The following is a 26,154-nucleotide window of genomic DNA, read 5'->3' as shown; positions in this document are numbered from 1 at the left end:
TGTTTAATGCTTCACTTGCTTCTTCGAAAAATGACTGGTTGCTTGATTCAGGAGCAACCTGTCATATGACTCATAGGAGAGATTTCTTTGAAGATTTCACTAACAACGTTGATGGAGCAGTATACTTTGCAGATCAGTCAAAAATCAAGCCATCAGGGCTTGGCACAATCAGGCTTAAACTGCCTGGTCTTCCAGACTTTCTTCTGGATCATGTTCTATATCTCCCACAGCTGAAGAGAAACTTGCTGTCCTTGGTCCACATCCGCCAGCAAGGTCACTCCATTCACATGTTTGATGGCAAGCTTGAGGTAAGAAAGGCATCTGACCACTCACTTGTCATGAGGGGTATAGAAGAAGAAAGACTCCTTAAACTGCAAGGAACCTCTGCTCATGCACAACATTTCTCATATATTTCTCATCATGAAGAATGTACACTTCCATCAAGTTTATTATGGCATGCTAGATTTGGACATTTAAACTATGATAGTCTCCGCTTGTTGAAGAAAAATGGTGTTGCTGGTTTGCCTACAATTCCTAGAAAACATAAACAATGTGATGCTTGCATTCTAGGAAAGCACAACAAACAGTCTTTTCATGATTCACATTCAAGAGCACATAGGAAGCTTGAACTTATTCATTCAGATTTATGTGGTCCAATGCCTGTTTCTTCTGCAAATGGAAATAAATATATCATGACATTTATTGATGATTACACCAGAATGTGTTGGGTTTACTTATTGAAGAACAAATCTGATGCTTTTCAAACATTTAAGAATTTTCATAAGTGGATTGAAAATGATGCACAATCTCATATTGGGTCTATTCGCACTGATAATGGAAAAGAATATACATCAAATGAATTTGAACACTATCTTCGCCAACATGGGATTAAACATCAAACAACTGTGCCTTATAATCCTCAACAGAATGGTGTAGCTGAAAGAATGAACAGAACAATTTTGAATATGGTACGATCCATGCTTTTCTTCAAAAATGTAAAGACAATGTTTTGCGCTGATGCTGTTCTATGTGCTGCATATATAAAGAATAGATGTCCATCTAGTGCTATAAGAAACAAGACTCCTTATGAATTGTGGTATGGACATGTTCCTTCGGTAAAACATCTCAGGATATTTGGTTCCACCTGTTATGCTTTAATACCAAAGGTACATAGAAACAAACTTGGTGCAAGAAGTCGTAAGTGTATCTTCCTGGGGTATTCAAACACATCTAAAGCATACCGCCTTTATGATGAAGTAAATAAAAAGTTTGTTTTATCTAGAGATGTCATTTTTCTTGAATCATCCAAATCTGACAGTGTTGTTGAGCGGCAACTTGATCGCTTGGATAGATTCACAAAACCGAAATCATTCCAAGAGTTTGATAATCAGATTCCACATCTTGAAGGGGGGGTTCCTATACTAGATCAACATGTGGAATCTCCTTCTGAAGAACAATCTCCCCTGCATGACACTCCAACAATGGATGATGCTTTAAGTGATGTAATTGATAGAATTGGGAGACTCAATCTTGATTCAGACCCAACTCAATCAACAGAACAGCCTGGACCATCTCAGAAAGGTCCCCCAAAGTGGCTAACAAAGACACTTGAAAGTGTTCATCCTGATGAAATTGGAAAAACAGGAACCAGAAATTCAAACCGACAAGATGGAGGTGATGTAGATAACTCTAATTCACCTGTTGATATGGATGTTACTTATGACTGTGAATTGAACTTGTCTACAGATTTTGAACCAACTTCCTTCAAAGAAGCTGCTTCTCATGATGAATGGAAAGAAGCGATGCAGAAGGAGTATGATGCCCTCATAAAGAATGGCACTTGGAAGCTGGTTGATCCTCCATTTGGAACCAAACCAATTGGCTGCAAGTGGGTCTACAAGAACAAGTACAAAGCTGATGGCTCACTTGACAAGCACAAAGCTAGGCTTGTGGCAAAAGGTTTTGCACAGAAGGAAGGGGTCGATTATGAGGAAACTTTTGCTCCCACAGCAAAATGGGCCACCATCCGGACACTCTTTGCACTAGCTGCTCAGAACGGTTGGAAAGTCCATCAAATGGATGTAAAAACTGCATTCTTGAATGGAGATCTAAAAGAGAATGTTTTTATGTCCCAGCCTGAAGGATTTGCTGTGAAAGGACATGAACACAAAGTATGCAAACTTGTGAAGTCCTTGTATGGCCTCAAACAAGCACCACGAGCCTGGTATGAAAAACTAACTGAGCATCTTCTGAAACTCAACTTCAATCATTTTGATCTTGATGATGCAACTTTATTTGTCAAGAAAGTTGGCAAAACAGTTGTATATCTTGTGGTATATGTAGATGATCTTTTAATGACAGGGAACAATGAAAGCTATATTGCATCCATAAAGAAAGAATTAGGAAAATTTTTTGAAATGACTGATTTGGGCTATGTTCATTACTATCTTGGCATTGAAGTAACCCAACACCCAAAGTCCATATTTCTTTCTCAAAAGAAATACATTGGAGATTTGTTATACAGATTTGGCATGACAGAGTGCAATCCCCTTTCTACTCCAATGGAACAAAACTTGAAGCTCACATCTACTGAAGGAAAGGAATTTGAGGATGCAACTAAGTATAGACAGCTTGTAGGAAGTCTCATCTACCTCACTACTACCAGACCAGACATTTCATTTGCTATTGGAATCCTCTCCAGGTTTATGCAAAGACCTTGTGAGGGACATTGGTCTGCTGCAAAAAGAGTCCTAAGGTACTTGAAGGGAACTCAAGACCTTGGAATCAAGTATACACAGGTGGACGACTTCAACTTGATTGGATACTCTGATTCAGACTTCGATGGAGACAAAGAAACTGGGGTATCTACTTCAGGATATGCTATGAGTCTTGGATCAGGAGCTGTCTCCTGGAGATCACGCAAACAATCAGTACCAGCAGATTCCACAACAGAAGCAGAATACGTGGCAGCAGCTGAAGCAACGAAAGAAATTGTGTGGCTCAGGAAAATTCTTGAAGATTTGCAGGTAAAACAAATACAATCAACTCCACTCATGATTGATAACACATCTGCAATAAAGTTGGCCAAGAACCCAAAGTTCCATGATCGTACTAAGCACATCAATACTAAATATCATCTGATCCGACATCATGTTGAGGCCAAAACAATCCATCTCCGTCATTGTTCCACAAACGAGCAAATTGCAGACATCTTCACCAAAGCGCTTGGAAGAGAAAAGCTTGAAAGATTCAGAACGATGCTTGGACTCACCAACATCCCTTCAGATTAAGGGGGGGAATGTTGACACCTAATCCGAAACGGATGAGGTGAAGTTGGACAGTCATCTAGAAGATGAACTGATCCGTTTTTGTATATGTATAAATATTAATAGTCTAATGAATAAACTCATTCAATTGTTTCTTGCGTTCATTGCTGGAGTTACCCTGGCCTGACAGATATCTCTTGGAAGGTGTTAAAGTTAAGAAAGAAGATGGTAACCTTATTTATTCCATCCTTACTAAGTTGGGACCAGCCTACTCTGTATTTGTTTCCACTTTCCATTCTACAAGGGAAGCTTTCATTTGTCAAGGACAAGAATACAAGGCCCCTTCCTTTGACTCCTTTTGTGATTCCTTAATAAGAGAACAAGAAAAACTCTTACACCTTGGTCTTCTTAATCTTGGAAACTCTTCCACGAAAGCGTTAGCCGCCCAGCAGCAACCAAATTCAAAGAATCCTAAGAAGTCATATCCTCAAAAGAATGGTCCTAAACCATCTCAGCCTCAAAATGAAAGATCATTTCAGCAAAATGATAAGACCAATAAAAACAAATGGAAGAAGACTGATAGACATTGTAACTTTTGTAATCGAGATGGCCACTTAGAATCTAAATGCTTTAAGAAGATGGAAGCCTTGGAAGCTGCAATGAAGAAACATAACATCCATGTGGAGCCTACTTCAACTTCAACTTCCGGAATGGCACTTTCTGCATGTCATTATCAATCATCTCAGTCTGGTTATGCATTAAATGTATCTTCTTCTTCTTCTCATTCTCATGAGTGGCTCATTGATTCTGGAGCCTCTTGTCACATGGCCAAAAACCAAGCCATGTTTTCTTCTTTAAATGATTGTAACACCAAAAATATATATATTGGTGATGATAGATCTCTTAATGTTGTAGGGACTGGAACTGTTCATCTAGACAATGGTCAGTTTAATGATGTATTATGTGTTCCAACCTTATCCTGCAACCTTCTATCTGTCTATCAGATAACTCATTCAGGTGAAGGTAAAATTGTTGAATTTTCACCTCATGATGTTGTAATTAAGGATCTAAAAGATCCTAAACAGATTCTAGCTACTGGTCTTGCTGATGATTCCAAAAGGTTGTATAAGTTTCACAACTTTGGGTCATCCAATCTTCCCTCAGTATTTGTTGCTCATAATGATGAAGTGAGCAAACTTTGGCATGAGCGATTTGGTCACTTAAACTATCGCTCCCTTCAGCATCTATGTAAAGAAAATATGGTGACAGGTCTTCCTATGGTATCTTGCAGAGATGGTGTTTGTTCCGGATGTGTACTCGGAAAACATCATCGGGACAGTTTTGACAAACGTGCCTCTTGGCACGCCTCAGCCCCTTTACAGCTTGTGCACAGTGATTTATGTGGTCCTCTTCCTGTTGCTTCATTCTCTGGCTGCAAGTACTTCTTAACTTTCATTGATGATTTCTCCAGACGCACTTGGGTATACTTCTTAAAACTCAAGAGTGAAGTATTTAACACCTTTTTGGCCTTCAAAGCCTTTGTTGAAAAACAATCTGGACATCAAATTCTTAAGCTAAGAACTGATAATGGTGGAGAATATGTTAAAAACACATTCATCAACTTTTGCACCGAAAATGGCATTCAAATGCAACATACTGTTCCATACACTCCACAACAAAATGGTGTAGCTGAAAGGAAAAATCGCACCTTAAAGGAAATGGCTAATTGTATGCTGCAATCTAAAGGACTCAGTCTTAGTTTTTGGGCCGAAGCAATTAATTGTGCAAATTATATAATCAATCGCACTCCTACTAAGGTTCTAGAGAATATCACTCCAGAAGAAGCTTGGAGTTCCATTAAACCAGATGTAAGTCACTTTCGTGTGTTTGGAAGTGAAGCATGGGCCCATATTCCAGATGAAAAGCATAAAGCTTTAGAAGCTAAGAGTGAGAAATGTACTTTTGTTGGATATTCTGAAGATGTAAAAGGTTATAGACTTATTCCATTTAAGTCCAAAAATGTTATCATTAGAAGAGATGTAAAATTTGATGAAAATAAATCGGCCGCGAGCCTAGTCCGGCGGATGTGCCACCTCTTCCTATCTCTTCTATCTTTGAAAACATTTCTTCTTCAGATGATGAAAGTGAGGATGATAATCCTCCCCCACCTTCTCAGGATCCTCAACTTCCAAGATGGGTCCGTGCTACTCGGGATGCAGCAGGTGATCTTGCCGGTGATCCTACAGATCAGCGACGTACACGTTCTCAGTTTGAAAGAGCCTCTTCTTTACTGGCTCAAGCTCCAGTAAATCATGATCCTGACACTTTTGCAGAAGCTTCAGGCCATCCACATTGGGAAGCAGCTATGAATGAAGAATATCATTCATTGATGACAAATGATACATGGGATCTTGTTCCTCTACCAAAGGGACGCAAACTTGTTAGATGTAAATGGGTTTACAGAACCAAGTATGGACCAGATGGGAAAGTTGATAAACATAAAGCTCGTCTCGTTGCTAAGGGCTTTTCACAGGTTGAAGGCATTGACTACACTGAAACCTTTTCCCCTGTTGCCAAAATGAACTCCATCCGCCTTGTTCTTTCCCTTGCTGCCTCTTTAAAATGGGAAGTCCATCAGATGGATGTTAAATCTGCCTTCTTGCATGGGGACTTGCAGGAAGAAATCTATATGGAACAACCCATTGGCTTCATACAAACAGACTCCAGCCTTGTTTGTCGACTTAAGAAATCCCTTTATGGCCTCAAGCAAGCTCCTCGGGCTTGGTATGCCAAAATGGATAGCTTTCTTTTAGAATCTGGCTTTTCTAGGTGTCATTCTGACAATACTGTCTACACCAAGAAAGTGGGCAACTCCCTTATCATCCTTGTTCTTTATGTTGATGATCTTATTCTTACTGGTAGTGATCCCAACCTTATAAACCATGTGAAGTCCAGCCTTAAAAATAAATTTGAAATGACAGACTTAGGACACTTACACTATTTTCTCGGTCTTCAAGTCTTGCAATCCCAGGAGGGTATTTTCCTTTCCTAGTCCAAGTATGCTTGTGATATTCTTCGTCATTTTCACATGGAAGACTGTAAGCCAGCCCCTTCTCCCTTTCAGTCTGGAGTCAAACTTTCAGTCTCTTGTACTTCTCCTGAAGTTGATGCTACCTTATACCGTCAACTTGTCGGAAAACTCTTGTATTTAACCCATACTCGTCTTGATCTTTCCTTCGTTGTTGGCCTTGTTGCTCGTTTTATGCAAAACCCCCGTGAAAGTCATTGGAAAGCAGCTAAAAGAATACTTCGTTATGTTCGAGGTACAGTACAGTTTGGGATTCATTACAGTGCCAAAGCAGCTCCTCTGTTAGTTGGTTTCACTGATTCTGATTGGGCTGGTGACCCTGATGATCGGAAGTCTACTGCCGGTTATGTCTTCACTCTTGGTTCAGGACCTATTACATGGGCTTGTAAGAAATAGGCTGCCATTTCTCTTTCGTCAGCAGAAGCAGAGTATCGTGGTGCCGTGGAAGCTAGTAAGGAAGCCTTGTGGCTTCGTCAGATCCTATCAGAGTTTGGCTTTGAGCAGCAGCATCCAACCACACTTTGGTGTGATAACCAAAGTGCCATTCAGCTATGCAAAGATCCAGTCCAGCATCAGCGCAGCAAACACATTGAACTACACATGCACTTCATCAGAAAGCTCATTCATGACCATGTTCTTGAAGTGCAATATTGTCCAACAGATGATCAGGTTGCAGACATCTTCACAAAGGCTCTCACAGAGGCGAAGTTCACTAAACTTCGATATATGCTTGGAGTTCAGGAAGTTGTCACTAAGGGGGGATAGGCTCTAGTGCCTCCTTCCTTCTCCTATTGTGTCATATTTGTAAATCCTTCAATCCTATCCCAAGTTGTTCTTAAGGGGGGATGTTAGGATATTCCGACACATAGGATATAGTTAAGTTCAACTTGGTCTAGTATAGAGTTAGGTTAGAGTTAGGTAAAGTGTGTTTCTTTACCGTTGTACATTTTGTAACTTACAATCCGACGGTCACGATATGTAGTGATCCGACGGTTCACTCTCACCTCGGTATTACCGACACTTGATCCGTGGCTTGACACCCGATTGGTCCATGAGTTCTATTTAAAACACATGGAGGGTCATTGTTCGGGCAATCCGTGCATGAGAGAAGCTTATGTAAATTTTCATTCTTTGATTAATAAATTGCCTGTAGTACCCACGTTGGGACAGGCCGTGGACTGTTTCCCTCCTTGCACTCTGAGGGTTTTAACCACGTCAAAAATACTGGTGTATTGATTTGAGATCTGGTTGTGAGCGGTGTCCTTTTGGTATTCTTTCTGTGGAACTTACCCTGTAAATTCCTACAGCCGGGACGCTGAAGTGAATGCGAGTTTGGGTGAGTCTAAGGAGACAAAGAAAATCAAAATTTTGGTGGTGGTATCTCTCTGTTTCGTGCTCTGGATTGGGAGATCAAAGTATTCCAAGTTGGACTACTGCTGAAAGCTGTTCGCTGCTGCCAGTTGCTGCATAGTCGAAGTTGCTGGGAAGAGGTCAATCTTCTGGAGGCTGACTTGGTGTGGAGGGAAGGTCTGGTCTTGGTGTAGGGTGAAGAGTCTCAAAGAATACTATTGAAAGGAAGAATTACTTTGACTGGGTTTTCCCCTCGAGGGGGATTTTGCCCTGGCAAAATCTTTACAACATTTCTGATTTTCTAACACAAAATGTATTGTGGAAACGTTAAAAATGGTATTGAATAAAGTGTGATATAATGATGATTGAAAGGTAATGAAACAGACTTCTTATATAGTGCTTAAGAGATATATCGATGTTGAAGGACACAACCCTAGATAATAATAATTAATATAACCAACTAATGTAATTTATGTACAGTACAGACTTATATTCTAGAAAGAATTGATGACCTCCTTGATCAACTTGATGTAGCACAATATTACACCAAGATTTTTTAAACTTCTGGTTATCAGCAACTATGCATGGGGCTGAATGATATATGGAAGACAACCTTCAAGACCATGTTTGGTCTCTACTAGTGGTTCGCCATGCCTTTTTGGCCTAACCATTGCCCCTGTCAATTTTATGCTGCTCACCTTGGATGATTTTTTGTGGTCTACTTGTATGAGATTATGATTAATAGCAAAAGCTGGGAAGAAGACTTGGAGCATGTCTTGATGATATTCAATCTTCTTTGCCAATACAAGTTGGAACTAAAGATGAAGAAGTATTGAGTGGACATTTTTTATTCTAATACAAAGGTTTTTGCTATTGGTGCAGTAGGACTTCATACAAATCTAGGAAAGGTTAAGGTTTTGAAGGAGTGGCCTTCTGATAACATTTTGGACTCAAAATAGTTTTCTGGGAGGCATGAATTTCTACAATAAATTCATCCACCACTAGTTTCTAGCTTTCCTCAATCAGATCAGCAATCATAAAATTCTCACTTGCATTCCAAAGGCTAAAGGATATGCCCTTTCTCATGAACATGTGCTTGCACTTCCTCTCTGTAGCAGCTATTTGAAATAGAGACTGGCACATCTCAATATGCAATTGGCATTGATCCTAAGCAAGGATTACAACCAATTGTGTACTGTTCTAAAACCTTGTATGAGGCCATGCAGAATTACAACACCTATGACAAGTAATTCTCTATTTTAATAATTTTCTTTGATCTATAACATTGTTGCAAACATCAGCGAAAAATCGCCAACATCGCAATTTTTTCCAGCTGCAGAAAAATTGCTGGGTAAAAATCATGATTTTTTCATTTTCCGATTTTTCTGTTTTTTCCCCCATTTTTGCCGATTCTTTCCAATTTTGAAAAATTGAATATATTTTATATTTTTTAATATGTGCTGCAGTTTGCTGATTTTTGCCGATGTTGCTGAACAGATGTTTTCTGGACCCTTGCCGATTTTTTGCCGATGCTGATTTTTTCAACACTGATCTATGATACAATAATTGTGAACACTTCGCACTTTCTTCTATATTGGTAGAGCCCCTTTTTTCTTTCACGAATACTGTTGTTCGATGACTTTGAGATTCACCATTGTATCATCTTTATTAATGATAATTCTTCTCTTTTTCTTGTCATTTTACTCTAGCATTGATTCAGCTTGTGATATTCTAAATTCTTCCCCGTTTTTAATTTTTTTGTTCATGATACTCTTGGTTTCTTTGTAATTACTAAGAAAATCTGCTACGAATTCTATATATAAAGAACAGTGAGTGGGTGATACTGTATTTTCATTCTTTAAATGATATATCAGGTATAGAAGATACAGCCATCAGATGCAACAACACTCTAACATTATGAGGAAATCTCTTCATGATTTAGCTATATAATAACATTGCTTGAAGTGATTTCTAATTGTTCATCCAATTTCTTGGAGTTATTTCTTTATCGCTTATTTAAAGTGCTCGGATCTTCTGGAAATTACAGGTGAGATTAGGATTCTGTTCCTGCCATTATCATGCAATGAAAGCAGCTGGTGGAAAAATCTAATGAGCATGTTTCCTGTGATAAAATGAGTAAAGGCTAGAAAGAAATGTTCCTGACATATGACAGAATGATGTGAATATAGATTGATAAAAAACTGAATTTCATATATGCTCTTGAATTAGTGATTTGATTCAATATCTGCATTCATATTAAATACCTGAATGCTCAAATAAGAGTTTATGCTGCAAACAGGGGGGTTTTATTAGTTATTTTCGAATGCAGCTTGCAGATGGTCTAATTCTAGAGAAGACAACCAGTCCCTTAGGTGTGCTGCTTATAATTTTTGAATCCCGACCAGATGCTCTGGTTCAGGTATTTTAGCTGATCAAGTTTTTAGAATATTGTATTTCATATGAGCTGGCATATGGTCTGAGAATAATTTGTCCGTATGATATTGATAACTTTTCCTATGTTTTCTCATCTCAACAATTTATAATTTGCTCAAATAGATAGCTTCATTAGCAATCCGGAGTGGAAATGGGCTGCTTCTAAAAGGGGGCAAAGAAGCAGCTCGATCAAATGCGATTTTGCATAAGGTATGTATAATTCTTTTATTGTATATAATCTGATAATGAGTTTATGGGAGAGGTAACTGATAATTTGTCTTTTCACCTGTAGATTATTACTGAAGTATTGGCCAAATCTGTGGGATCAGAGCTGATTGGCCTTGTTAATTCTAGAGATGAAATTCCAGATCTACTAAAGGTGGTCATTTCTGGACAATTGACTGAATTGCATTTTCTATCTCTGACTCCATTAATCAATACAATCTAAAAAAGTCATTTTGCAGCTGGATGATGTTATAGATCTTGTCATTCCAAGAGGAAGTAATAAGCTGGTGTCAGAAATAAAGGAGTCAACAAAAATTCCAGTGCTTGGTCATGCTGGTAATCTTTCATTGGTTCTGGTTGCTTATGTAGTTGCTATATGTTGGTAAATCTACTGATTGCTCTTGCCATTCACTTCTAATTCATCTTCATTTTCTGTATTAGATGGTGTTTGCCATGTATATGTGGACAAAGCAGCTGATTTGGATATGGCCGAAAGAATTGTTTTAGATGCAAAGACTGATTATCCTGCCGCTTGTAATGCAATGGTGAGGATATCATTGAAATATATACATGTAACTAACTTCAGACACTGACAGGACTAGGTCATCCATATTGTTACAGGAAAGTTAATTGATCAATTTTGACTTAAATTTCATGAGGTGATGGTTGTTATCAGGAAACTCTGCTTGTACATGAAGCAGTTATGAAGACTGGTGGCCTTGACAGACTTGTTTTGGCATTACAAGCAGCAGGTATGAAGTGATACATTTCTTGGACGTAAGGTATACATTATGATATCGACAACTTTATGGCATTTTTAGAAAACCTTATATGACATGCTATAAAACATGCACATTGCATTTGTGAATCTTTATGACTTACCACTTTATACGACTTTTGGAAATGCACAAACCATCTGGAGTTGGAACCCCTGCATCAAGATGTTTTATGTAGCCATTTTGGTCATCTTATGAGCAGTGGGCAGTCACTTATTTTCTTTCCATGGCAGTGTTATCACCTAGAATTATCTGCAACAAAATCTGACAACATCTTTGTTGGAAGTCATTTGAATGATTAGCTAGGAAGGGTATTTTCCCCAACACACTTCCTGTCACTTTTCAGTCAATGCTTATTTGACCTATCAATGGAATTCCTCACAAAGCTGCAGGCTATATGTAAGCTCAAAAATATGTGTACAGAACACTTACAACAGAAAGCAAACTCAAATTAATATCACACATTTCAAATCAGCCTATAAACTTCATAAATCATCACCAATCCTCTGAATAGGAAACCAAGTTACCACATGCCAGTTAGGGCTTGTGTTGATTTTTTGTGTAGCATGTTGATTTAGGGGTAATACAATATGAAATAAGTATGAACAATTGATATGATTTACAAATGAGGGCCCCATTACAAATACTAGGGGAGAATGCCCTTTCATTTAGAGTCATGTCTTTTAGTTCAGACATCTACTTTCATATGTCCCTTCACTAATTCTTAGTTTATTAATTAATTAAAAAATTATTTTTATTTATAATACTTTATATGTATATTCATAACCTTTCCTTTCCTTTAGAAATGCTTTGTCCTCAAAGCATATTGATGAAAAGGCTTTACATTTTTGACTTTCGTTTGTAATGACTTTGCCTAATTCTTGTTTTCTTGATGTTCCCAATGCTGATGACACTAGACAGTATAAAATTCTAATACCTAAGCAAAATTGTTGAACTGTAAATTGATTTGATCATCCTAATTTGATCTTCTGTAGAATGTTTCACTTGTATGCTTCCGAAGATGAAATGTTATCATGAGATTACTTGGTACTGGTATCAATATTATTCAAGAGAAGGGAAAATTGTTTTCCTTTGGAGTGATGTTGATACATTGATTGTTTAATGTACCTGCTCTTATGATGTGGATGTCGATAATGAATGAATGATATTTTAATGTCCATGAGACTAAAAATTGTCTATGGGACTACCAACCTCCCGTTTTGCAATTCAATTCTTTTCTTACTTAAATTGATGATGAGCTGACCCAACCTTTTAACAGTCCCCTAACTGAAAAGACAATGCCAAGGAAGTGAGGGTCACAAACTGCCATAACTGTCTCTGATGTCTATGAAAGCATCACATTCCAAAATGAAATGCTTTTCTGATTCCACTGCCTCAGAAATGCAAAAAGTACACACTCGTTCTTCCCAAGCTTCTTAGGTGTCTTCCACTGTCCCGTTTCACACCGAAGTTGATGTGAGTTAGTTCTTAATTGAGAAATCAGAATCTTTGCTCTCCACAGAATGTTGGCTCCAAATGTACTCTTTTTGTTGGAGATCACAAGTGGGTTTAAATTCCTGAACATTGTACTTCTTTCTACCCAACTCTTTTCCCCATATATGCTTACAAAACTTATCCATAATAAAATTCTTTAACTCCTTGCTATTTGTGGGACATGCATTGAGGTAAATATTCCATTTTTGCATCCATTTGTTGTTTTATCTCATTCATGATTTCTTTCTTTCACTCGTGTCTTCATTGAAGATAAATTTCGGCCATCTATCTACTCCCATTTTCTCAATTCTTTTTAGATACCTTATAAGACGCACCATAGCAATTGCTTCGATGGGAGCTACTCCTGTTTCACTCAACATTATCTCATAATGAACCGAACTTTTTAATTTAAACTTGCTCATGATCAAGCGTTTTTGGATTTTCACAATTTGTTTCTGTTTTGAAACAGGGATGTTGCTAGCCCTCAGTTCACACCCATATAATATCACTGGACAAACTAGGAGTCCAAAAAGCACTTTAATCGTTTTCCAATCCCATAACTCTGCCTCTCTACATCTGTTTTGAAGTGCATATAATGCTTTCCACCCTCCTAAAATTCTTTTCTTTTTGCAGTCCTCCCAATTAAGCTTCTTGTTGAAATCGATCCCGAGGTACTTATATTCATTTACTTCTTCAAGAATGTTTTCTTCAAAGAAGAACGTATGTTGGCTTTGCTTCCTTTTATTAGAGAAAATCATTATTTTGGTCTTATTGGTATTGACTTGCATCCCCATTGCTTTACAAAAATGCTCAAGTGCATATAGGTGCATTTGCAATCCATGGGCCAATTTAGCAATCAATACAAGATCATCAACATATAAAAGAAGTTTTATCACAAACTCCCCCAACCGAACACCATCCCCACCTTCCAAATTTAGCCACTTTTCCAATTTTTCAATATATAAACCAAAAAGGGTAGGAGATAAAGGACAACCTTGCTTGACTCCGATGTCACTCCTAAAACTTTCTGAAATGTTGCTGAAGTTCTAATTTTGACTTTCACCTCTTCATAAAGCCTATGGACAACAAATCTATATTGCAAAGGAATTTCAAGTTCTTCAATTCTACGTGACAACTTATCTCTAGGGACTGTGTCAAATGCCTTTTTGAAGTCAACAAAGCAGCAAAATACTTCTTCTTTGCCCCCCCAAATCTTTTCAATAATGTGTTTCAGCGTGATACCATAATCTACTGTAGAATGCTTTGGCCTAAAACCCGCTTGCCCTTTTTCCCTCTTTTCTTTTACTTCTGCCCACTTACTAATTCTATTTTCTACCATGCCACTGAAAAGCTTTGCAAACAAAGGATTGATCATGATGGTTCTATAGTTGGAAGGATTATTAATGTCTCCACTTTTAAAAAGGGGTATTGCTAGACTAGTTGTCCAATCTCTTGGGAATCCTTGCCGAATGATGTTGTTGAATATTTCCATGATGTGCAGTGCCAGAATGCTCATTCCCCACTTTAGATATTCTACTTGAAGTTCAACCAAGTCCTTTGCCTTCCCTGTTTTCAACTTTTTAATTCCTGCCTCCACCTCTTGTAATGTGAAAAGCTTTGTAGTTGTGTTGATCCTGGGAGGAGGCTCAACCTCTAATTCTTTTTCATAGAGTTGTCTTGCATAGTCAAACCACTGATTGGCTGTAATATTATTTTCAATTTGCTTCTTCCTTGGTTGAAGTTCCTGCCAAAAAAGCTTTGGGTTATTCTTGCCTAGATATATTAACTCTTCTCCCTTGTTTGCATGAACTCGTTTTTTTTCCTTCTTAAAAATTGCTTATATAACTTTTGTTAAATAATGGTATGTCCTATGCTTAGAGCAGTTTACTTATTTTTCTTCTTATTACCCACAGATTAGCAATCACATATACATTAAGTAAAGTGCAGATAGAACATTAAATGATCAACAGACAACAAGACAAGACAAGAGACACAAGATGTGGCGGCTAGCCAAGTACAAACCCCAATGCGGGGAAACCCTTTGATCAAATTTTCTTTTATCTTCAATAGTTCAGCAGAGAGAAATAGTACAAAATCTGAATTCTGGAATTTTATATCAGCAGCAGCAAACCCTAAATCAACAAAGTCAAACTTGGTCAAACTAGTTGAAATTGACCTTTAAAATGCTTGCTCAATTTCCAATCAACTTGTCCTTGAACAACCTGAAGAAACAACCCTTGAACAGCTCCAAAAGTATAGTCAATTTGTAGATTTCTGAAGTCAACTTGCAGCCCTAAACTAGGGCAGTCCACGCCGGTCAAACCAGAGGTCAGATCACCTCGGTTTTCGTGCCAAAAATTGCAGCCTGCTTAGGAGAGTCAACCACACCCAATCCACACTTCTGGATGGTCAACGCTAGTCAAAGAGAAGACCTGCTGCCCTAGCATCCTTCTTTCTGCGTCTTCCTTGCCCTAGGACGTCTTCCTTTCAGCCACACATGTGAGAGAGAGAGGCTCCTTTTATGTGTAGGAGAGAGAGAGAGAAGATGAGTGAATGAATTGTCCAACTGAGGAGGAGGCTCCTTGTATTTATATCCAAACGTTGAGGGTGAATAAACGTGACTGTTGGGCTTCTGAGCCTACATAAGTTTGCTGGCCGACCTTGACAATTTGTCCATAATCAAAATAAATTCATATCTCCATAAATACTTATTGGAATCGGATGATCTTTAGATCAATCCTACACCTCTCGATGAGAGGAATCTAGGAAAAATATCAGAAGCCATAAATAAGGTGATCCACATGGAGTTTGGCCCTAGTTGCCAATTTTAACAACTTTACATTCATCTTCTCCTCGCCTGCCTTTTTCAAGGTTCTCCTTGCCATTTTGCATTCCTCATCGAATGAAGCATTCACAGGAAAACAATTTGATTTTGATTTTCTGTTTTTTGCTCTTTTGCACTTCTCAAGTGCACCCTCAATTATATTTGTTAACTCATGACTGTTGAGGCTTTGGGGGCCAGTTTTCTCCTTCTGAATTGATCTCTCTAGCATTGTTTTGAAGATAGTGCAATTTTCTTGTGTTAGAATAATTTTACCCCTTCATGTTGATTGTCGAGAACATTGGGTTTTCCTCCTATGCTGTCTTTCTTCTAACCAAGATAGCTTCATATAAATTGGGTTATGATTTGATTTTAAGTCCCAAATATGCTCTCCAATCTTAACTTCATCTATCCTTTCTATTAAGCTTTGTGAACAAATAACATAGTCAGCAACACTTGCCCCATTGTGTTGCAAGTGAAGTTCCCAGACTTTTTCCATCTATCTAGACCATTGTAGATAATTAAGTTGAAAGCACCACACAATGTAAGCAACTTCTCTCCAAAATGATTACTAACTTTGTTGTCTTTTGGACATCTCAACCATTGAGGATTCTCCTCTTCAATGAGCTAGATAGGATTGTGATCCTCTTTGCAACAAAGAATACTAGCTTGTTGATTTGCTGTTCTAGCATTGAAATCTCCCACTAAAAGAACTTCTCCTTGCTGAGAATATGCGACAATATCTTGCTTTAAGGCTGCATATGGGTCTTTGCTATCCAACCCCTTATTTTTGTATGTTTTTGATACTTGAGGCGCAAAATAGCATGCTGCAATTCTTACGTGGTTCTCATTCTTTGTTATTTTGAACCATAAATATTGTTTATTTGTATCTTCTTTCACGAACTGAATGTGATGACCTTCTTTTTCTTTCACTAAGGAGTTCTTGTAATATGATTTTCCCTTACCATGCTTGTAACATTTTCTTGGCATACATTAGGTATGTGATTTTCTTCACCCACTGATGTTGGTTCATTGGTTGTTGGATTTTCACTTGTAATTTCCATTGTTTATACCGCAACATATGAAGATTTCAATGCTTCCTTTTGGATAAGTTGTTCTATTCTATTTTTCAATGTCTGCTTATCATTCTTAAGTTTCTTAATTTGCATAAGTAGATTTTGATTATGGTTCCTAAGACATCAAATTTGTTGAGTGTTTGATTTATCAACTATATTTATTAATGTTCTAATTTCTTCATCTTTTGCTCATATTGTGTTTTGAAATTCTTTTTCGATATCTTCCTTTTCTTGTTCAAATCTTTGATAACTCTATTTCATAGCCTTGGACTTCTTGACTTGTGCAAGTAATTTTTCACTGTGATATTTTAAGCCAAAAATTTCCTTGTTTTTATCGGTGATAACTTCGTTGAATTCTTTTGGCATCTTTAATATTGACTTATGATTTTCTTGAATGGTCACCTTTGATATATCATTCAAGTCTTTTGATGAAGGTACTATCGTATCTGACTTCATTATAATGCCTTGAAGAGTCACCTTCTTCTTGTAATAGGGGAAAATCAAAAACTTGTTCTTTGTGTTTAATATGAAGGAACCCAATGTTCGAAACCATGGTAAACCAAGAATTATGTCGATCTCTTATTTATACATATTTGTAACAATAAATTGAGATATACATTCATAATTATTAATTGTCACTTGCAAGTCCGTATTCTCTCTTGCTAATGATATCTTCCTTTTCACTTGTCTTTGGTTCTAACATTGATAATTGATTTGCCAACTGAATATTAATGTAAATTTTCCCGATTAACATGCAAAGGTGAAGCCATTTCTCTTCTTTTTCATCTTTTTGTGCAGTTATAGTGGTTGGTAAATGTCAAATGAATTGGCCAAAGGGCGAGTTTTAGAGAAGCTCTAAAATATATTATGTGGGCAAAAGGCAACCTATGGTCAAAGATCGAGGCAACCAAATAAACTGTGAAAAGTGTGGATTGGCCAAAAGCCAACAGATGTGTTGCCAAAGGTACAAAAATCTTGACCGAAGGTCTGATGGCCAAAGAGCGGGATTAGAATGGCTTTGATACTGAATGTGAACCAAACTTGGCTCACAAATTGATTATCCAAAAAGACTTGGAATATAATAAAGAAATCTATTTAGGAGTAATAATATATTAAATAATGTATGAAGAATTGATATGATTTATAAATTAGGGCCCCATTATAAATGCTAGCCGGGAGTGCCTTTTCATTAAGTCAGATCTTTTAGTTGGACATGCCCTTTCATATGTCCCTTCATTATTTATTAGTTTATTATTTAATTATGTGTTTATTATTATTTATACTTTTATATATATATGTTCATAACAACAAAGCATCTTTGAAGGAGAGGCAATGTAGTGAATATGATATAAATAACATCACATAATAATTAATAATAATGATAATTAATTGCTATGTGTGATAACCCTTCATTTCAACCTTTCACCTCGTGACTCAGTAATGTGCATATAGAATATCACGAAGGTCATTGTAAATCATTCATTCATTATCAATTACATATATATTTGTATCATATATGGACTCTTTTATCTTATTTTTCTTATGTTGGATGTTTTCTCATAAATGTATTGTTTGTTACACACAAGGGATTTATCTTCATCAAGGAAGGGATATTTTTCTTCCGCCTGCAAAGGGGTATGGCAATTAGAAAAGAAATAAATTCTTAATATGTTTGATGGTGGGATGGTGTTGACATCAGATGCAGCTATATTTAATTTATGGATGTTTAGCCTCCAATATTTTTAGCAAGACTTCTTTCTTCTGGATTTCTTTTATTGTATTTAGTAGAAAAAGTGGTGGGTTTCCTTCTAAAAGATGCCATATTTGTCTTTTGATTTGCTTCATTGATACAGTTGTAATTTTAATATGCAGATTAATGGTACATTTTCTCCTGTACTTTTCTTTGAGTAGCTATGCATAAGTGTGTAAGAACTAGTTGATTCAATAAAAAGATTAAACAATCTTCTTCAGCAATCTGGCTTTGTGGCATAGATTAAACATTTACCATCTATACTTGTCAATCATGCCTTTTGGACTTGCAAAAGCAGTGGTAAGGCCACAAAGTGGTTTCCTTTTGGAGGGGGCAAATATAAAGCTCATATGATTAGCTTGTCTTCATTCCAACTGCCCATGTTGTTCTTGTAACATATGTTATAAGCTATTTACATTGCAGGTGTTAGATTGTATGGTGGCTTAAAGGCTGCTGATAGGTTGAAGTTACCCAAGGCCAGTAGTTTTCATCATGAATACAGTTCGATGGCATGCACTGTAGAAATAGTAAAGGATGTTTTGGGGGCTATTGATCATATTCATGAGCATGGAAGGTATGTGTCGATTATTGTGTTCTGGGAGAAGCATTTATTTATACAATGTCTTGGTTGACTTTATCTGCTTTATTTATATTTCATGTTGTATTGGTAGTCTTAGCCAAAGATGTCATATTGGTACTCTTAGCCAAAGATGAGGATCCATATACTCTTGTTAATGAATCAATGACCCAAATGCTGAAAAGTAGTTTTTCATTTTGGAGCATTTAGGTTTGGGCAGTTCAAATCAAGCAATACTTGATTATTGAATCTAGGATTATCAATTTGAGAACATGAAAGCTGATGGTTATTGAAGATATGGTCAAGAGTAACTGTTGATTGATTGCTTTCTTAGCTTTTCCCTCTCTTTTTAAATGTGCAATGGCTATTGACTTAGTTGCATGCTTGTCTTTTAAGCTATATACCTAGCTTGGTTGTACATGCATAACAAGCTGTGACTATGGGAGCCCAACAAGAGGAAATTTTACAGTAGAGAGACGGAATAGAGTCAGGGGAATAACAATGCTTAAGTTTTTTTTACAACTACTATCCTCAAGTGTGCTCATCTATATTTGATTTTCCTTCCAAGATTTTAAGTTATGCCAAATCTTTATGCTGCGCTAAGTATTGGATATTCAAAACCATTTCAAAGCTTGACAATTACGTAGTTAGAGGAATAAATTACATATGGAATGTGGTGCATAACAGCACCAGTATGAAAGTAATGGGCTTTTATGGACCATATGTTTGTGATTTTGAATTGCATGACTGAAATTTTGATATGCATACATTGAATAGGTAAGCATTTGCAATTATAGAATTAGTAATCAGGGCCTCTCATTTAAGAATTTCACAATCAAACCTTAACCCTCAATATAGTACGAGAGAGGTATAGTATGCTAGTTTGTGCTAATACACACCTTTCATTTATGACAGGTCAATTATAAATCTGTAATAATGTTGATCAATGATATCTGTTTTTGCTAAAAATTAATTGATTTTTTCTTATTGCATAACGTTGCCTCAAAATCTAGCAGATATTGTGAGGGAAGCTCACAAGACAAGAACTAGACCCTAGGACAACAATATGAAGTGTGGCCCACTATCACCACAGCCACTACCACCTGCTCTTTTGTGGACTTTCACCACCAGTTAGGCTTCCCTATGTTAGGTCACCTAAAGGATTTATCACGTACAAGGGACGAGGTGACAAAATAGGCTTAGGGAAGACAACTCCACCTAAGAATAGGGCTCAGCTAGCACAATAGGGCAATTCACATCCTCCAATAGGCCAAAATAGGGCACGACGTCATCTAGGGATTAAGAAATAACAAGGTAAACAGATCAACCTAGGATCACAAGGCCAAGGAAAGGATTCTGATCAATGTATACCTTCAACTTATTGAACAAGAAGCCTTCAATAATCTACAAGTTGAAGACTAGGGCAAACCAGGGCTTTTATAGGGCAAAATCTACCTAGGTTAGGGGATGTTTGCCCTAAAATAGAGAATTTAGACACAAGATTGACTTGATTTTGATGCAAATACCTCATCTCCATGTGTTGAATCCCTCTACCAAGGAACTTTTCAAACCCTAGTTGAGAAAAGTTCCCTAGCCCTAGCTTGCGACTTACCTTAAGAGGCTGAAATTATAGGTTTAGGGTAGAAGAGGGTGAATTTATGAAAATTTCAAATTGATGAACCATGTAACCAAGGCCAATGCCTTGACCTTGGGTGATGGAGTCTAGGAGATGGTTACTAATGACTAAACCTTGGCAAAAGTGTAAGAGAATATGAAACCCTAGGTTTCAAATCCTATCACTTTTGTGAAGGAGCAAAGTCAATGGGGAGAGCTAGTTGAAAGGTTCACTTGTGGGATTGTCATTCACATTCTATAAGTGGGTAATGCATACAATACTATCATCAAGAGTCCATAGAATAATTTCTAGCAATAAATTTGCACATAGAAACCCTAGATAATCAACCATTCCATAGAATAGCCACAAAATACAAAGACTTATCAAATACAAGGTAAACTTACAAAATATAATGCATGAACAAGTCCTTTATTGCTCCAAAATGACATCTCCAAGGTGTAGATGCTAAATCATCCAAGATTTGAGGGTTGGCCCTCAAATCCACTTTAGTATATCATGTGGGGTGCCAAGATCCAGTTGGGGTGCCATCAAGTGGTCTCCATGGGTCTTGTTGCCACCTTGCTTACACACCTAAGTTAATGTGGGAAAGATCGTCGACCCCACTAGGTGTGGCCTTGGTGGAAAAGCTTAGAGTTGGGGCTATCACCTAATTCCAGTTCTCTCTGTCTAGGCTCTACCTAGGTAAAGCCAATGGGGGTGGACCCTAAGGAAGATTTTTTGGAATGCTTGTTAAACTTGACAAGTTCTAGGAGATTGGTAGTTCACCAATTAAAGCATCAACCATTCGAAGACTTGAAACGTAACTTGAAGCAAGAAATCAAACTAGCAAGTATAAATGAATCATGAGCATATAATAATCCTCAAAATGTAAATAGATCAAAGTGACTCAATTGTTTATCCTGCAAGGCAAATTTATGTAAGTGGACCAGTGCCAATAATAATCTTGCAAGAAATAAATATGCTCCAATAAATGAAAATATTTGCAATAACGGAAATGCTTTCAATATACAAGTACAATGAAATGAGAAGCTGCAAGACAAGTGTTGGTAAATCAAATCAAAACTTCAATATGATGGTACAAATTTGAAAGGAAAGCACTAAATGGAATTGAATGCTTGCAAGTAAGGTATTGCTCGTGTTTGTAAAAAGAAGAAATATGCTCACATGAAGCAATTGTTCAAGAATTTAACTAGGTTTGGTCTTGAAGTCAAAATGTAATATTTGTCAGAAGGTTTTTTTTATTATTAATCTAATTGTCTTATTAAAGCATCGGTTTCATGCTTGGGTCAATTGTCTTAGGTCAAGCCTCCATTGTAGGCTTTAGGTTATTGTCTAAGTCAATTTTGTTTTAAAACTCCTCCATCCATCAATGTCTCTTTGCTGTCGGCCTAAAAGAGAACTCTCATGAAGTCGACCTCCCTCAAAAGATCACATGTTAACCTAATACAATGATACAACTCTCCATACATTCATGTCGGCTCATTAAAGATGGTCAAACAACTATATATGTGTATAGGGATTTCGCTCAAGAGGACTGGTCAAAGCTCGGATTTTAGAGGTGTTTTCGATGATCACAGAGAATTCAGATAAGGCATTTTAGCGACAAGTTTTCAGAGTAATTGCAGGAGCTTGGATAGGGTATAGATATCTACAGTTCAGTGTTACAACAATTCGATGCTCCCATAGTTCTGTGTAACCACAAGTTCGGTGATATATCACAGTGACACGGTGCTATTTCAATCTCATAGTTTCGGTGTTATCTTAGTTCTCAGTCTCACAGTTTCGGTGCTATCTTAGTTTCATTGCTATTACAGTGATCACATTTCGGTGATATTACAGTGATGTATTTCGGTATTATCTCAATGCTACCACAGTTAATGTCTCGGTGATGTAGTCTCGGTTCTTCAATATCTCGGTGCTATCATATTGTTATCACAGTGATACAAGTTCAAGGCCATTGCAAGGATCAAAGTGTGAAGAAGAATGACAAGGTTGACTTGATGGATGGAGGTAGTCTCGAGTCCAAGTTATAAGGGTCTTGGTCGTCTCATCTTGAATATACTGAAGGAAGAATTTTCACTGGGTTTTCCCCTAGAGTGGCGTTTTGCCCTGACAATGTGCCTACATCTTGTGTACTCTTCTATTTGTTGCTTGGCATTAGTCTTGATGATAAGAAAAGATAATCATAAAGAACAAATAAAAATAATGAAAAAATCACAAGATAATGTCATAATAAGAGAAATCGTTTTAACTTCCACTCTTGGATTTCTTAGCAACAATGATTTAGCATCCATAGAGCTTTAAGATTTCTTAGCAACAATTATATAGCATCAACAGAGCTTTAAGCTAATCCAAATGAGCATGAGTAAGATACAAGAATAAAACTAAAACACTTGCAAATGAAGTGATGTAAATGCTTTCAAAATATATTGCATGCATTTGAGGAATAGTAAAATGATGAAATGTTCAACAAGATCCAACCTTCAAATGCATGCAAAACAATTCAGAGTTGTAAGGTGGTTGTGTATGATTGTGTTCTTGGTAGATTTTAGTTAAGGGCCTATCTAAAGTGCGACTTCCTTTCAAATCCTTCAACCTAGTAAGGACTGAGTGTTGATTTGGGGTAGCATCGGATGTGCTCTAGCCACCAAATTTGGTGGAGAGGTTGGGGCACATGAGATCTCCAATACCTAGAAAGGGTTTGGGCAGATTCTAAAAAGATCAAGAGATATTGAAATAATTAATATTTTTAATGGAGTCCCTAAGTCTAAACTTAGGGAAAATAAAATATTAATGGTATTAATATGAATTTGTGTTAGAATGGTCCAAAAGACATGGATCAAGCCAGATCTAATCTTAGTCATTGATTAGGGATTTAATCTCGGCCGTTGAGATGTCAACAAGAAAAGTATAAGAGGAGGCTTGAGGGTCACTTGGAGAGTACACTAGATGATCAGTGATTCTATTCTCTAGAGTGGGGTTTGCTAAGAGAGATAGAATCAGTGACTGAGAGAGCAACTGAGGGGCATTGAGTATAAAGAAACAGAGAAGGCAGAGATTGTGCCGGGAGAGCAGCACAGCAGCCAAGGAGGGTGACGCAGAGCCAGCAAGGGCTCACTCAGGGCCACGCAGAGAGCACCAGAGGGGCCAGCGCAGCTGACACAGAGGCTCCTAGAGCTGACGCAGGGCCTCCTGGGGTTGACACAGGCCTAGAAAGGCTGACACAGGGCCAACGTGAGACAGAGAGGGGATGACGCAGTCTAGTTTGGGTAGACATTGGGGTTGCAGAGCAGTTTTGTGCTGAGGAGCTGCCAGAAGGATTTTTCTGGGGTTTCAGCCAGGAGATTTTTCTCAAACTATGAGGTATAGCTGCTAAGGAAATTCTCTGTTGGGTAGGCTGGTTTTGGCACCCAGATTGTACTCTGATATTGCTTAATAAGAAAACCCTCAGATAACTGCACCGATTTTCCTGCATTGGGTTTTTCTGAGGACATTCGTCCAAAAATAATGGTGTCATGTGGTGTGTTTGTTCTTGTTTCTTTTAGTTGCTGATCTGTAATATGTTGAACATGCACTAGTGTTTATTTTCAGTATTTACTTTGTAAATAACTTGTTAAAGAAAAATAACAAGCAGGTAGGAATAAATCAGAAAAATTGCATGAAGGGTTTCTAAACTAAGTAAATTTAGAAACTTCAACACTGAGGTGATTGCAAGAGGCCTTAAGTGGAGAAGCTTAACTTCATTAACGAGTATCCACTTAACCCTTCAAGTAGACCCACATGCCATCATTCCTCCAAGGGACTTGACCACAAGAGAACTGTGTGGACATGTGTTTAACCTTTTCTCCAGACTCAGATTTTGGGAAAATCCAAGAAGATTTCCTGAAGTCTATCAACCAAGCTTATGCTTGGAGGTTCATTTTAGGCATGCAATGCTTATGTAAGTGAGGTTTAGATGATCAAAGTTAATTGCAAGTGAGTGTAGTGCTCCAAAACATGAGATGCTTCAAGAAAGAACTCAAATAAAGATGCTGATTCACATTTAGATAAATACTATACTTGAATATGAAATGAACTTATGAAATGATGAATGAAGAAGCACTATGATCAAAAATAGAATACGTTAGATCAGATTTCAAATATGCATAAGAGGAAATGTAAAGTGTAAGTTGAAATGCTAGACTAGACCAAATAAGAGTGTGATTTAGTGAGCAAGTTAATGAGTGAAAGAAAGAGGGTCAAGCTAATTGCAAGAATGAAAAAAGAACTTAAAATGTAAAACAAGAGACCAACCACAAATGATGCCCCCTACTAAATGAGGAGATTGGGATGCTAAGGGGAAATCCCCAAGCTCCCTCAAAAGAAAAGTTTGACTTTATTAATTAGAGAAGAAGCCCACTTATAGAGAGATGAGGGACTTCAAGGTTTGAGGAGAGTTGCAAGAAGCTCCAAAGGGAAAATACTCCTCCTAAAGTATGTATTGGATGGTGTTGTCATTGATGTCAGCCCTAGGGTTTGAATGGGTTTGAATTTGACTAAAGCAATAGTCATTGATGTCAATTTGTTAGTGAACGCTTCCTAGTAATTGTGGGATTACATCAAGTTGGCAACTACACTAATGGATGGTTGAAAACCCAAGTTCTGGGGTTTGGGTTTCCTGGACTAAGGGTGTACCCCGACTTTGTCGAGAGTTTTTGAAGGGTCAAAATATTAATTTTGACTTTGAGATCCATATCATTGGATTCTCCTTGTCGAGATTTTTTATTGATATGTGGTACGCCTCGAACAACCCCCTGGTTTGAGAGATATTCACTTTTGAAGTCGGTGACCTCAGTCTCTGGGCTAAAACCCCAAGAGATGGTGACTTGGCACACCTCCATTGGTTGTGGGCATTCAAATTAAGCACCAGAGGGTTTATTGTCACAATAATGTCTTAAGCAAAGGCATCAAGCCACTAGGCACCCATATAACTCCTAAGTACCATTGAAAGCCTAATCTATACTTTAGTAAACTCTTCCTTAGGGCTTAAGAAACCATTCAATAGCATTTAATTAACACTCATTAAGAATTTACTTAAGCCTAAAGCCTCTCCAACGTATATCCTATGAAGCCCTTACCAAACACTACAAATCCAAAACACTATTAAAGCAGACCCAATACCTAAATTGCTTGCTTAGGAATAAAGGCAATTATTTAAAGTGATAAAATAACATTAATAAAGATAAAAGAAAAGTGTGACCCTAACGCCTATCTCCTAAGAGCCCCTAACTAGCCTAATCTAATTCTATAAAAAGGACTTATACTATCCTCCAAAACAACAACATTCTTAACACAATACATCATCTGAAATTTTTGGTTTTGTTTAAGGATCACTGAGGCGGAAACTATTCGGACTTCCTGAGGTACATGAACAACAGTTTAGGGCAGCAAAGTTATCTTGAAATCTTCTCATAACTTGAACTCCGCCTCGGCATGTTAAGGTAAGTTCTTTTGTTGACTTTATGATTTCCTATTCCATGTTTGGTTGGGCATTTTCTTGTATATGCAGACCTTTATTAAGCTCGGACTTTTAGCCCTTTTCTTGCGGCCTTCTTTGAGTGAAGTCTGTTTGTATTTCAGTAGAGTAAGTCTGTTAAAATCAGACATGAAGTCTCCTATGCAT

General features: G+C 37.4%; 1 protein-coding gene across 2 annotated transcripts in view; it reads left to right on the top strand.

Moving 5' to 3' along the window:
• The window catches only part of LOC149234725 (delta-1-pyrroline-5-carboxylate synthase-like), a 290,923-nt gene that overhangs the window by 183,208 nt on the left and 81,561 nt on the right, over positions 1-26,154 (top strand). For both annotated transcript variants that reach the window (XM_089371914.1, XM_089371915.1), the window contains 7 exons: positions 10,034-10,123; positions 10,261-10,347; positions 10,430-10,516; positions 10,602-10,698; positions 10,804-10,907; positions 11,039-11,114; positions 18,703-18,853. In XM_089371914.1, the coding sequence (XP_089228040.1) occupies positions 10,034-10,123; positions 10,261-10,347; positions 10,430-10,516; positions 10,602-10,698; positions 10,804-10,907; positions 11,039-11,114; positions 18,703-18,853 (692 nt within the window). The remainder of the gene's footprint in view (positions 1-10,033; positions 10,124-10,260; positions 10,348-10,429; positions 10,517-10,601; positions 10,699-10,803; positions 10,908-11,038; positions 11,115-18,702; positions 18,854-26,154) is intronic.

This window comes from Pinus tabuliformis, chromosome 8, assembly GCF_031772625.1.
Source record: "Pinus tabuliformis cultivar Carrire ecotype Pingquan chromosome 8, CPIR1, whole genome shotgun sequence".
In the NCBI taxonomy this organism is placed as follows: domain Eukaryota; kingdom Viridiplantae; phylum Streptophyta; class Pinopsida; order Pinales; family Pinaceae; genus Pinus; species Pinus tabuliformis.
This window is presented reverse-complemented; position numbering and strand designations above follow the sequence as displayed.